At 49.4% G+C, this 13,072-nt stretch overlaps 5 protein-coding genes across 5 annotated transcripts; 2 read left to right on the top strand and 3 right to left on the bottom strand.

Annotated features, from left to right (window-relative positions):
• Window positions 1-96: 96 nt before the first annotated feature.
• On the bottom strand, window positions 97-2,005 carry N7466_004338 (glycosyl hydrolase family 79 C-terminal domain-containing protein; the record flags this gene model as incomplete). The annotated part of the gene is made up of 7 exons (XM_057163735.1): window positions 97-618; window positions 687-892; window positions 943-980; window positions 1,039-1,101; window positions 1,164-1,601; window positions 1,665-1,764; window positions 1,822-2,005. The coding sequence occupies 7 exons, from the start codon at window positions 2,003-2,005 to the stop codon at window positions 97-99; spliced, it is 1,551 nt and encodes a 516-aa protein (XP_057022416.1).
• Window positions 2,006-2,438: 433 nt separating this feature from the next.
• Window positions 2,439-4,230, bottom strand: N7466_004337 (sugar porter family MFS transporter; the record flags this gene model as incomplete). Its single annotated transcript, XM_057163734.1, has 3 exons — window positions 2,439-3,107; window positions 3,161-3,633; window positions 3,708-4,230. The coding sequence occupies 3 exons, from the start codon at window positions 4,228-4,230 to the stop codon at window positions 2,439-2,441; spliced, it is 1,665 nt and encodes a 554-aa protein (XP_057022415.1).
• A 1,230-nt stretch (window positions 4,231-5,460) lies between these two features.
• Window positions 5,461-5,946, top strand: N7466_004336 (V-type ATPase assembly factor PKR1; the record flags this gene model as incomplete). The annotated part of the gene is made up of 1 exon (XM_057163733.1): window positions 5,461-5,946. The coding sequence occupies one exon, from the start codon at window positions 5,461-5,463 to the stop codon at window positions 5,944-5,946; it is 486 nt and encodes a 161-aa protein (XP_057022414.1).
• A 559-nt stretch (window positions 5,947-6,505) lies between these two features.
• Window positions 6,506-9,350, top strand: N7466_004335 (anaphase promoting complex subunit 2; the record flags this gene model as incomplete). The annotated part of the gene is made up of 2 exons (XM_057163732.1): window positions 6,506-6,982; window positions 7,038-9,350. The coding sequence occupies 2 exons, from the start codon at window positions 6,506-6,508 to the stop codon at window positions 9,348-9,350; spliced, it is 2,790 nt and encodes a 929-aa protein (XP_057022413.1).
• A 432-nt stretch (window positions 9,351-9,782) lies between these two features.
• On the bottom strand, window positions 9,783-11,245 carry N7466_004334 (TauD/TfdA family dioxygenase; the record flags this gene model as incomplete). Its single annotated transcript, XM_057163731.1, has 4 exons — window positions 9,783-10,146; window positions 10,217-10,477; window positions 10,582-10,847; window positions 10,943-11,245. 4 exons carry the CDS (start codon window positions 11,243-11,245, stop codon window positions 9,783-9,785), a joined length of 1,194 nt encoding a protein of 397 aa, XP_057022412.1.
• Between the last annotated feature and the right edge of the window lie 1,827 nt (window positions 11,246-13,072).

Genomic DNA, 13,072 nt, shown 5'->3' with positions numbered 1-13,072 from the left:
CCATTGTCATTGTAGCCATAGTATATTATGTAATGAGTCCCCATGACAAGAATAATAAGTAAAGATTGCTACATATGTATATGACTTGCTCTCTCCCTACCTTTGTAGCTCAACAACAATAGCCTCCGTAGAAAAGATGTCCAGGTTCAGGAGCCCAGATCTCGGATACACAAGCGTAGACTGCTTCTTTCCAAATTGTCCAAGTCTTCCATGGGTAGTATAGTTCCAACTATGACCACCCCAAGTAATCCCCGTATCAGAGCTAGCCCCAGGCCCAGACAACTTCGTGATCTCCCCCCAGATCACACCACGTGGTACACTGAGAGAAACCTTCCGGGTAGGACGCACGTAGCTCGTCGTGGCATTCCATTCATCAAGATTGATCACGACGTATCGTGCCAAAACACCCGACTCATAGACAGCGTATGCAGACAGGTCCCAGAGACCGAGATCCAATGATTTGACGTGGACTTTATTGTGGCGACCAATTACGTCTGCGGCAACGAGTTGACCATATAGTGGAGGTCTAACGCCTGGTCTTTGGCCGTTGTTCTCCACTGGGACCCAAGCAGCGTACCCGAAGGTAGTTCCTTGGATGAGATTGAAGCGGCTGATACCCTGTAGAGCTGTTAGCTGCTTTATTTCATTGCATTAGGAATCTTTTCCTGGTGGTAGGTTTCATTTACCATGCTCATTCCGTAAAGCAAATAATCGAGCAGCCAAAGCGAGCTTCCGAAAACACCTTCTACTTGTGCCATGTCGAGATTGATATAGTCACTGTTTGTCTCGCCGAGCAGGAATTCGATGCTAGGGTCAGCGGCGTACGTTGCTTCCATGTCGGGTATATACTGAGTTAGATTCCCAGCGATTGCGGTATGGTTCATGAAGGAATCTGAGCATGTAAGATACGGGTCATTTCTTTTGTGCTGGGAAATGACCTACTTTGCAGTCGGACCCAAGCCTGATTTCCAGATGCATATCTACGTTTTATCAGCAAGTGTATAAGAAGTAGGCGAATGGTTATTTTGAAAGGCATACTGGTGCAAAGAAACCGTCTTGACGTGACCGGTGTCATCGATCCCATCATTGAATGCCTTAGCCCTGTATTGGATGAATCAGTAACGAGAAAAGGTAGCACCATTCAACAGTTGCATAAGTCTTACGCAGAGAATCCATCACCCTTGAACACAAATGTCAAAGCCTGGAAAATTCTCCAATAATCCAACCCATAAGAGTTACCCCGCAGGACCTCGTTGGAAATCGCATCTGCGAAATAAGTCCACTCCCGGACGTAGTCCGCTGTCGAGAAATCCAACGGTCTGACGGCACCAGGATATAAATCAGGCTCATTTCCAACTTCAAATGCGACCAGGTTCTCCCTGATATGACTCAGTGCAACTCTAGCCTCAGCAAGGGCATTATCTAACGCGTCGCTCTTGTTATTTGCAAGATTCACCTGGAATGTCCAGGGAACACCGGGGAAACTTTCAAAGCCTTCGAAAAGCGTCGGGCCAATGTAGACTTCGAGAGGAATTCCATTATCGTACTCTGATGAGAGAATGATGGACTCGGTCTGTGAGGCGTTGTAGATGGCCCGGTCACTAGTTTGGGTTGGTTGTTAGTTATCAAACCCCCGCTTTTGAAGTTGGGATCGAATTGCTCACGCCGATGTACCGCCTACGCGGATGTGGGGATAAGCGCCTGTCTTCTTGTGTAGAAGCTCGATGATATCGCGAGAGAATTCATTTGGACTACTTTTGTTACCTGGACCTGTGTCAGTCTGGGCCTTACTTTGACGACTGATGGTTGGTTGATACTTACCGGCGTAGTCTGCGAAGAAATGAATTGGGATCGAGAAGGAGGCGAAGTCGTGTGCCACTATCTGGGACGCATCTACCGATACAGTTGCAGGGGCTTGGATCTTGGTGGTTGTTTGACCTGTAGCGATAGCGGTCACGGCTGGAGCATAGAGAGCCGCCGCCTTGATGCCCTGAGAGAAGCGCATGTTCGAAGATTAACAAACAATGCTTTTCTTTTCTTCACCGTGCTTTTCAGATTTTTAATGGGCCTATCTCCTATTTTTATACCTCAACCGAGGTCTCTATTTACCCCGGACTATATGCTCACATCGGACACTAAAATGATGCAATGGGGGTTTAGGTTCTCGCATCGCGATCCGGTTTGCGCACGGAAGTCGGCTCGGGTACCGCCTGCATTGATTTGGGTGTTGACAAGAACAGTATGGAATGAACGAGACTTTGCGTAGACCAGGTACAAACATTTGCATACGGGAGAAGTTAACCTTGTCATTCCATAATCATAATTCATATCATTGAATACTCCGACCTTGCTACCTAAGTATAAAGAAATCCATCGCTAACCCGCAAATTCCAAGATCCGAAGATGCTCCCGTATAACGTATTGCTAAAATAAAACATTCAGACAATCCCGCGGTGTGGGCTGAGTAACTCTCGCTCCACGAGCTGCGCCTCAATGGCACTTCGACGAGTCTTTTCATACTCGCTTGAGTTATCTTTGAAGACATGATCCATCTGCTCGAGTGTACGACCCTTGGTCTCGGGGACGAAATAGTAGGTCCAGACACCAGAGATTACACAGAAGACGCCGAAGAAAACATACGCTCCGTATCCGGTGTCTTCGACCAAAGGGGGAGTAATGAGACCGATGATAAAGTTGTTGCCCCAGTTGGAGCAGGTGGCTAGGGCAACACCCTTTGCGCGGAGGGAGGAGGGGAAAATCTCGGCTGGAAGCGCCCAGGGGATTGGGCCCCAGGAGGCACCAAAGGCGACCATGTAAAAGAGTAGGAAGGCTGCACTGGTCCATCCTTGGGCCTGATGGGTTGACCAGTCAGAGCTGTAGATACCCACCAAGGCTGCGATGATGATCATTGCAATGGCCATGAGGGCTGAGCCGACCATTAAAAGCTTGCGGCGACCGATGCTGTCCATTGTGAAGATACTGGTTGTTACACCGACCAGCTGTAGGACGTTGAGGACACCGGACATGACGAGTTGCATGCTCGAGTCTAGTCCCATGGTGCCGAACAGGGTGGGAGAGTAGTAGATCAGTGCGTTGATACCCACGAACTATAAGTCTTTATTAGGATGGGATGTCAGAAAGCATTGTGGCTATAACTTACTTGTTGGAAGAAGCTAATCATGATACCGATATGGGTTCGTCGCCAGCAACCTTTTCTGAAGCAATCGCCCCAAGATGCAAGCTCCAGCAGGAAAGAGTCCTTGGCGCTCCCGCTTTGCAAGTTGGGGTGTTTCTCGGCATTCATTTCTTGGTGGAATTGTACCTCCGCTTGGATATCCAGGAACTCTTGACGAATACGGCGATCTGTGTCGGGAAGGTTGCGCAGTTTGCAGAGACTCTGCAGGGCTTCTTCATTGCGGCCCTTGGAAGCCAGCCATCGGGGAGAGAATGGAAGGATTGCCACACCACCAACGAGAATGAATCCGGGAATCATCTGCAACAGGAAAGGGAGACGCCATGCCCATTCTCCCGCCATGTATCTGGTGGCATATGTGATCCAGTAAGCGATAACAATTCCAAGCACAATACACCATTCCTCAAGAACGAGCAGTGTTCCACGGCATTCTGGGGGACCTAGTCAAGAAGAAAGAAATGTTAGTTATCGCCCAATGGAAAATACCCCGATGGGATCCAAGTAAGTGACTTACTAATCTCGGAGATATACAATGGTGCAACCATGGACAACATGCCAATGCCCACACCACCTATCAAACGAGCCACAACCAACATCGAATACTCCACCGCGGCAGTCTGCAGGACAGATCCAACGGTAAAGATGGCGACGGCAACCAGAATGGAGTATCGTCGCGAGATCTTATCGGCGATCCAACCCTGATTCAAGGCGCCTAGCAGTGCACCCAATTCAATCATGGCAGTCAGTAGACCCTTCCAAAACCCCGCACCCGAACCTGCAATGCGCGGGAACTCTTCCAGGAATTGGTCCATCACCAAGATGACAGAGACAACACCTTGGTCATAACCAAAAATCAAACCACCCAGCGTTGAGCACGCAGCACACATGAGCACGAACGGATTGCTCGCCAGTCCCCGCAGACCCGCGGGTCCATATGGTTCCCGGTCTGCTGTGATGTGTTCTGCATGATGGGTGAAGCCCTCGATGACACCGTCGTCGGGCGAGAAGGTTTTGGATATTTCTGGCTGATCTGCCATTTCTTGGGAGGAAATGGGAATTTGGTAATAGAAAAGTTGTATATGAGAACTGGAGAGAAAGAAATAAGAAAGGATTGAACCCTTGGAAGACCTGATTGAGAAAGAGGGAATTCCACCGAGCTTTGAGAATGGGCTAGAAGGAATTTCCCGGGTATATTTATACAAGTTAGAAATTCCAATTCCATGTCTGGGGCTTGGAAGCTGGCTTCCCTATCGCGTATCCACCCCCTCCTTTTTCGACATGTTGTAGACCAGTCTCTAGAAGAGTGGATGCTGATTGGACGATTATGCCATAGGCCGATGTGGTTTTACGGGGACAGGTCGGGGGTGGGGTGCGCGATGACGGCAATGAGCGTTGGAATTGGGACTAACTGGAAAGGTGCCAAGGCCGCATGGGGAAAAGACGGGGTTGATCAGCGACTAAGGTTAAGCGTGGGGTAGCGTGGGAAAAGCGTAATCGGGTGAGACCGATTGGAGTCTTTTGAGGCGGCTATTGGCCAAGTCTTGGGATTGGCAGGGTCTGAGTTGCAGAAATCATGAATGCCTGCAATAGCATGATATTCAAGAACCAAGAGGTTAATACTAGGACCAATCGTGTAAATAAATAAGACAAATAACATTCTTGTAATTGACACACACTCTCTCTCCAACATCACCGTTATGTATCCCCCATTCTCAACTAGATTGGACTGGGGTTAGCTTATGGTACATTTTAGTCTCGGTCTCACGCCGAGAACTCAATACGACCCCTGTTTTACCAAGAAGTCCAGATTTCAAATAAGAAAAATCCCACTGCAGGTCAGAAGGCTATACGAATATCCGGTCACGCCGTCACCATCGGGCCGCAATACAAGAATGATGGAATCCCGCGACAAAGCGGCTGATACTACACCTGACCCATTACTAATGGAAGAGAAGGACTTGAATGGCTTTATAATTTATAGATGATGAACCCCTGGGGTATCGTCTTTTCCATATTGTAAATAAGTAGTGGATTGTTCTGATTTCTGATTATTCTTGTTGGACCATTCGAATTTCGGCTTCAGTTGCCCCTCTTCCTGTCCGCCTTTCCAGTGGATCCAACTTCCTGCTTATTTCCCAAATCTCGGAACTTCAAGCCCGATCCTCTTCCCTCCATCTTTTATTTACGGATTCCAGTTTCCGTTCCAACGACGTCACTCCTGGGTTACACCTTACGCGCCTTCACCAAACCATAAACACCCACACACCATGGCCTCTTTCGTGGAAGAGCTGTGGTCGAGCGTCTTCACGCCAGGCCCCACCCCAACACTGTTGATCGCAACAAATGCCTCCTTCGCCGCACTCCAGCTTGTCTTCTTCGCCCTCCTCTTAGCCACCTATAGCATCCACTTTGTCGTTCTCTCCTTCTTGAGCGCCGGTCTATGGTACTCCATCAACTGGTTCGCGCGTGAAGTAAGCGCCGTGCAGCGAGCACAGGAAGCTGAAAAGAAAGCACAGGCCGAGGCAGAAACAACCGGATCCGAGAGGAAGAAGGATTCCGTGGACAGTGCCGACAGTGAAACAGAGACCGAGTCTTTGGCTGGCCAGAAGCCCACCGCTGTGACAACTGGAAGTGCCGTGTCTGCGAGACTTCAGCCGACCGAGGAAGATCCTAAAAAGCGCATCAGTGCTGGTGGCGATAGCTCTGGATATGGCAGCACTGATAGCGAGTGGGAGAAGGTCGAGGATAACTAGACGGGGAGTTAACACTCCCCTTGTTGAAGACCTGGGAATGATCTACAATGTGATATTGGCAAGGTTCCTCCATAAATGAGAACCCATTTATTCATGGCCTGTTTATGCTCTACGGACTTTGATGTCCGAGGTGACACGATACCCCCCCCTTGTCATATGTTTGTTCAGCGTTGCACCCGATTTGAGTTGCACATTTGCTTGTTGTTTTTTGCCTTGGGCGTTGTTATTCCTGGAATCCTGCCGCATCAAGCCACATGGGTCAGTCTCACGCTCATTTGCATCCAGCGATCCAGCATTACATATAGTTCCTGTTACTCTATACCAACAGAGAAAGAATCTATATATTCATCTTACTTGAATAGTTTTATGTAGATTATATATATCGCAAGCAGCTTAAAATGTCCAATCGCGTACTGCAAGAATGGAGAATCACGTGACCACGCGCCGAGCATCATGGGTATCCCCAAACTCACATTCAACAACACAGCTTGACACCTCGGATTGATTTGATTCAACTCCAGATCTTGCACCTCACAATGCTGAAACTACCCTGAGCGCCATGATATCAACAATCCCCCTCAGCGCGGGACGCCGACGCGTCTTTGGCTCCGTCTTCTCCCCCGCGTCACTCGAAGCTCGGCCACCATTCGCATCCAATTCAAACGAGGGGACTCCGAACGCCTCCTTTCAATCGACCTCAACAGTTCGAAACGAGTCATTTGGATCAATCTACCAGCCCTTGAACAATACTCCAGACCGACTAGCATGGGACCAAGCGTGGTCTGCCGCAACGGCTTTCCTATCCGTACCCGATCGAGGGTTTGCGCCCATTTACGATTACAGAGAGACCGATGGGAGCGAACTCTTAAATAAATGGAATCGGGTCAGCCCTCCGTCCAAGGAAACTGGAGAGGCGCTGGCATATTTGACAGCTGCCGCGCAACACGGACAATCGGCACAGAATAATTTATTTGATTGGTATGGCGACGAGATACGGAGACATTTTCTCACAAATCTTCGGACCGAGCTCTTTGAAGTAGGATCATTCTTGCGCGATATCAAGGCCATGTGCATTGCTGACTGGGAAATAGCTTCTTGTCCGCCCTGAGAAGGAGGGTCTGCTAAGGACAATCGTGGACTGTTTGCAACTGGCCCGGAGAATCTACCTTGCACCCATCGTGCACTACTTGATGCCTCTCATACCGATATCCGAACAAGGGCGCATTTTAACCCAGACACAACGAGTTCTTCATACAGTTGTTTCATATTCATTGCCTTGGGAACACATCTCAACACTACTGGCTGGCGAGCTGTCACGAGACGCGCTTGTTATTATGGGCATTGATACACTGGTCGAAGATTCAACCTCAGAGGATGTCAGCCAGGATGGTATGGAGGTAGACCGACAATATTCCGTCTCGTATGAGGATTGGAAATCGAGCGATTCAGATGCCCAGGCACGGATTATGACTGAGGGAGAGCCTGGATCTGTTACTGTGGCTCGTGACCGACTTTTGGCTTTCCTCAATGGCTTGCAACTCGTGGGACTTGGTGGAGACAAGGCCCAGAAGGTTTTTGCCAGCGTAATGAATGTAATGATGACTGCATTCGTGCGCGCGGCATACACCGGTGCGGCTTATAATGGCCGATGGGAAAGGCCAACGTTGGTTGCCCAGCATTTAAAACACTGGGTTGAAAATATCTTCGCTAGGCTTGCAGTTCAAGTACTGGCAATTATTCACACGCCTCCTGCTGGTAATCAGATGGCGGGTGCCATGGATGTCAGTTTTGGAGACGTGGAGAAGTGGCAAGAGATTGCTATTGCCCGGTTGGGTGCTCTCCGAACTAGTGAGCTTTTTGATGTAATTGTGGAATGGCCTGTGAGCTCTGGTGCCATTGAGGACTTGCGACATTTCACAACACATCCTGCAGCTAGAGCACATGTCACGCAGTCATTCATTGCCATCCTAAACCAACGTCTTTTACACCCTGGTGCCTCCACAGTTCAGATCCTGCAACTGTACATCTCAATTATTCGCGCTTTCCATCTCTTGGACCCGAAGGGTGTGCTCCTTGATCGGATTGCCCGACCCATTCGACGTTATTTGAGAGAACGTGAGGATACAGTGCGGGTTATTGTCAGTGGTCTACTGGCAGAGCCATCATCCACTGCCGCCACGGAGGCACCGTCATTATCTTCCGGAGATACTCTGGCAGAATTGGCGACGGAGTTGACAAGGGCACACCAGCTGTCCATGAATCAGCATGACAGTGAGCTTGACTGGAATGACATGAACTGGATGCCTGACCCCATTGATGCTGCGCCTGACTATCGGAAAGCAAAAGGCTCCGATGTTATTGATAGTCTCATTAGCCTGTTCGACTCGAAAGAAACCTTCGTCAAAGAATTGCAAACTCTCTTGGCTGATCGCCTCTTACAGAAGCGTGAGGAGTACGACCAAGAGATTTCAGTCCTTGAACTCCTCAAAGTGCGCTTCGGTGACTCGGCTCTACAGGCGTGCGAGGTAATGCTTCGCGATATCCATGACTCTCGCCGTGTCGACGTCGTTGTACGCAACGATCAAGGATTCAACAAGCAGCCCTCACGCTTGACCTCCAAGCGAGTTCCAAGACGAGACATACCGGAGCTTCACACCAAGATCTTGTCACGCTTCTTTTGGCCCGAGATCCAAGACCAGGAATTCAAGGTTCCAGCAGAGATTCTCTCTCTACAAGAGAAATATTCCGAAGGCTTCGAGGCTCTCAAGCAATCTCGCAAGCTTACATGGCGTAACGGTCTCGGCCAAGTCAATGTTGAACTGGAGCTGGGCGACCGTTCATTCGCAGATGAAGTCACCACCTGGCAAGCTACTGTAATCTACGCCTTCCAAGACAACTCCGACGAGCCAGTCACGAAAACCGCATCCGAGCTCGCGGACTCTTTGGAAATGACACCACCCCTAGTCCGCAGTGCCTGTCTCTTCTGGGTCAGCAAGCGTATCCTCACAGAAGTCCAACGTGACACGTACCGGGTTCTTGAATTCCTCCCCACCGAAGACAGGCACCGCGCAGTAGGTGAGTCCGGCTCAATGGCCGGAGACGACAATCCGACCGACGATGCAGAAAACGCCGCAGTTGCAGCTGAAGCTGCTGCCGCTGCCGCGGCTAAGGAAACGGCTGAAGCGGCCGCTATGGAGAAGATGAACCTCTACTGGCAGTTTATCTGTGGAATGCTCACGAACCAAGGCTCCATGCCTTTGCAGCGCATTGTCATGATGCTTTCCATTGTTGTTCCCGGTGGATTCCCCTTTAGCCACGAGGAACTGCGCGAGTTCTTGGCTGGTATGGTGTCAAAAGGAAAACTGGAGATTGTTAGTGGGGGCAGTTACAAGCTTGTGCATTAATATGATAGTACTACTCGAGTAGCATTTTGTCCGGCGTTGCTGGTGGCTTTTTTATACCCATGAATGATGAGCTATCGTTTCAAATACCCTCGATCTGTCTAGTAAGCCTGGTATCGCTACTATTAGTCCTACTATTATGTACACGGCTGCTTTCCACCTTCGAACCCTGCTGTGATTGGTGCATCTACATAAAAAGCAATATAGTGGGTTCTGCACGCATCCAAGATCTCCATGCAGCAAAATGGATCTCAAGTCCCCAACCTCGAAAGACCAATCACATCCAGAGAAAACAAGCTCAAAGCTCAATGAAGAGAAAAAAAAAACCTACAAAAACTTCAAGAACCAAAAAGCCAAAGGAATAATCATAATTCCACAAAGTAAGATATCTACAAATAATAATCATAACACATAAAAATATCCAGCCCCAACTTTTTACTCCGCATCAAGCGGCGCAACAGGCGCCTGATCATCAACCTGAATACCCCCCCTCTTCTTCTCATTCGAGTCCCAAAAAGGCAATTTCCACCCGCCCTCATTCTCAGGCGTCGCAAGCCACAACCGCATAAGATGGCGGCGCGGCGCAGGCGGCGCATGATCCGTGTACGCCGTGCGCGCGTGCAAAATATGCGAGTTAGCCAGGAACTGGATGTCGCCGATATCAAGGATCATGTGCAGACTGAGTCGGTTGCAGGTGTCCTCGAGCACCTGGATCGCGTCAAGCTGGGCTGCGCTGAGCGGGGGGATGATGCCTGCGTCGGAGAAGCGGCTAAGTGAGCGGACGTAGTAGGGGTCCCACCTGAAGAGAGAAAGGGAAATGTTAGAACATGCATGGTCTTTTTTGGGGGTTGGGCTGGGTTGTGCCTTACTTTGTGTATACGCGGCCATTCTCGCCTCGCTCGAGGTACACGACGCTTGTGCGGATGAACTCTCTCTCGCCCGTGCTTGTCTCGCCCTTGCGGTCGAAGTACCAGATTGGCTCGGTGAGGGTCTTCAGGATGTCGGGACGCTCGGCGGCGAGTGTGTTGTAGACGTTGTGCGAGGAGACGAGGTCTGATTCGCCGCCTTCCAGGGCCTTGGCGATGCAGAGGAGTCCGACGATGTCGGAGTCGTCGGCGTGGAAGAATTGGCTGATGGCGGGCCGGGGGATTAGCGGGGGATTTTCTTTGTTTGAACTTTCGGGGTTCTTGCGGTGCTGGAAATGCATATGCGTGCAGCGTGGACTTTCACTTACCGGGCGTTTGTCCGGTAGATGCGGACCTTGTCGATCTGCGTGGAGTCTTCGCCGAGATCCTTGACGTGGCCGAGCACATGGCCGCGGCTGTTCTGGCTGACGAAGTAGCCAAGGTATGTGCCCAGGCCCATGTATGCGACGGCCGACTTGTGGTTACCCCATAGTTGGACGGGGAAGCCCTTGAACAGGATGAAGCCCTTGCCGTCGATCAGGTCGAGACGGAGCTTCTCCAGGTATGGGGCTAGGACGGGGACTTGGAAGTTGCTCTGCGCGCGAGATTTAGTTGGATGTGTACTTTCTACATATGTGTGCGCGTGGTTATAGTTCAAGGCGCAGCAGTAGCAGTGTAGATAGCACGGACCTTGGAAATACCGGTGAGCGGGGTCTTGGATGCAAGGAAGGCATCTGCGGCGTTGCTTAGTTCCTCGATCTGGTCGGAGGTGAACTGGTGTGTCCATGTCTCTGGCTTGGAGCGATATTCCTCCGGGTTCCAGACTGTAGGACCGGTGATCTGCTTGGGGAACTTTTCAAATGGCAGGATGTGGTCGTAGAGGGGATCGTGCTGGCCGGTTGTCCTTAGTCCGTCGGGGAAGATATGGAGCGGGGCTTCCTTGGCGAGATTGTGCGGCGCAATAGGCGCGGATGCGGTGGCAGCGGGAGCCATGGTGGATGGTGGTGTGGTTTGTGATGATGCTTCTCGCGGGAGCGGGGAGGAGTATACGAGGGAAAGGAAAGCTGGGGTAAAAGCGCTTGGATCTCGACTGGTCGTGAGAATGATGCGAATGGGCTCGTCGGGACTATTTATACTTTTTATTGTGTCTGAGATGCACATGTGTTTTTACCAATGGCATATTATGGTCATTGTCATCCTATGGTGATGTATCTAGTGGACAATATGGCGTGCGAGGCTTGCGATCCACCCATGGGATTGCGAATAAGTTGGAGTAGACATGCGAGCATTTGAGTGGGGCTTGCTTGTCCAAGGATTATTAAGGATTTACCTGAGTAAGACCAGTGGGAATGACTTTTGACATTGTCGAATACGATGATTGGGGGAAGTCTGTGGGCGATGGCGCAATTTGCGGAGGTGAATGTTGTGATGGCAGTCGATCGCATTGGATCGCATTTCCCGACGGCATGTAACCCTCGACATTGTAGATTGATAAGTTCAACGCTTGGCTTATTTGTACGAATATACCACAGATATTGAATTGCAACTTAGACTGAAGAGTAATAACATCAGGGCAAAATAATTGGCCTATACTGGTTCTAGTACTCGACGTTGAATTAAAGATGAGCAAGTTATAGTACGGTCGGCCATCACCAATCAACATCTGAATCTCAATCTCCAAGGGAACATCAAATCCACGGTTCCCTCTTCTGTAGGCTCACTCGGCCGATAGATGGATTTATCCATATCTCCAGTCAAATCTCGTTACGATCACCGTCATCCAGTCGTGTTCGCCGACGAGCCGATAGCTCGGAATAGAAGGCGATACGCGCTGGAACTTTTAAGGGTAAAGGTGTGCCCGTTCTCTCTCGTGCGAGAAGCATAGGTCATTATTGTTATGATTAATCAAGGAGATCGTTTGGAAGGTCAAAACCGGAACATTTCAGAAGGCTTGAAATTGGCTGGCGTCTTAACCCGCAAGTACTAAATTTAAAGTGGTAGACATCTCCTCACACAACGTACAAGTAATAACCCTCTGCAGATCTGCCATCTCGTCTGTTGGTTTTGCTTGTTTTGCTTGTTTTGCTTGTTTTGCTTGTTTTGCTTGTTTTGCTTGTTTTGCTTGTTTTGCTTGTTTTGCTTGTTTTGCTTGTTTTGCTTGTTTTGCTTGTTTTGCTTGTTTTGCTTGTTTTGCTTGTTTTGCTTGTTTTGCTTGTTTTGCTTGTTTTGCTTGTTTTGATGATTTGTGATTTATATGACTTGATCTCTAATGCTTGATCTACGGGTACTAGTACTGATTGAAGAAGCAAATTTCTTCAGTTCTATTTCCAAATCTCTGTGATGCCATACTTGTTGAGGTATAACAATCTCGGGAGTTAACGACTGCGGCCGAGCTTGAAAATTGGCAGCTGGTCAACCAAGGCAAGCGACCACTGTTGGTTCATATTGCCAGCTCATGTCATTAAAATTTCCCTCTACTAGTCAACTGACCAACTGATCAATCTCATTCGACACAAGGCAGGGATTTGGCTTCCTGTTCGGGATGCTTCTCTCCACCCGATTACTCACAGAAACCCTTATCAGGCATGCTGATCCGACGCCCTATCAGTGGCATCGATGGGGATGAGTCAGTACAATTTCTCCAAGTTTGAGGTACACTTGATATACTCAAATATTTTGCTGCACTACATATCTCATATTCAGCATCCATATCAGGCATCACACCATCAATACCCCAGAGCCTCAGAACCTCAGAACCTGCAGACTAACAGCACTCACCCCCGCAATACAATCAGTGTACTACTGCATCTAAACCTTCCC

Source organism: Penicillium verhagenii (genome assembly GCF_028828195.1).
Source record: "Penicillium verhagenii strain IBT 33310 chromosome Unknown utg000005l_segment0_segment0, whole genome shotgun sequence".
Taxonomy (NCBI): domain Eukaryota; kingdom Fungi; phylum Ascomycota; class Eurotiomycetes; order Eurotiales; family Aspergillaceae; genus Penicillium; species Penicillium verhagenii.
The sequence above is the reverse complement of the archived record's forward strand: the minus strand, read 5'-3'. Positions and strand labels throughout refer to the sequence as shown.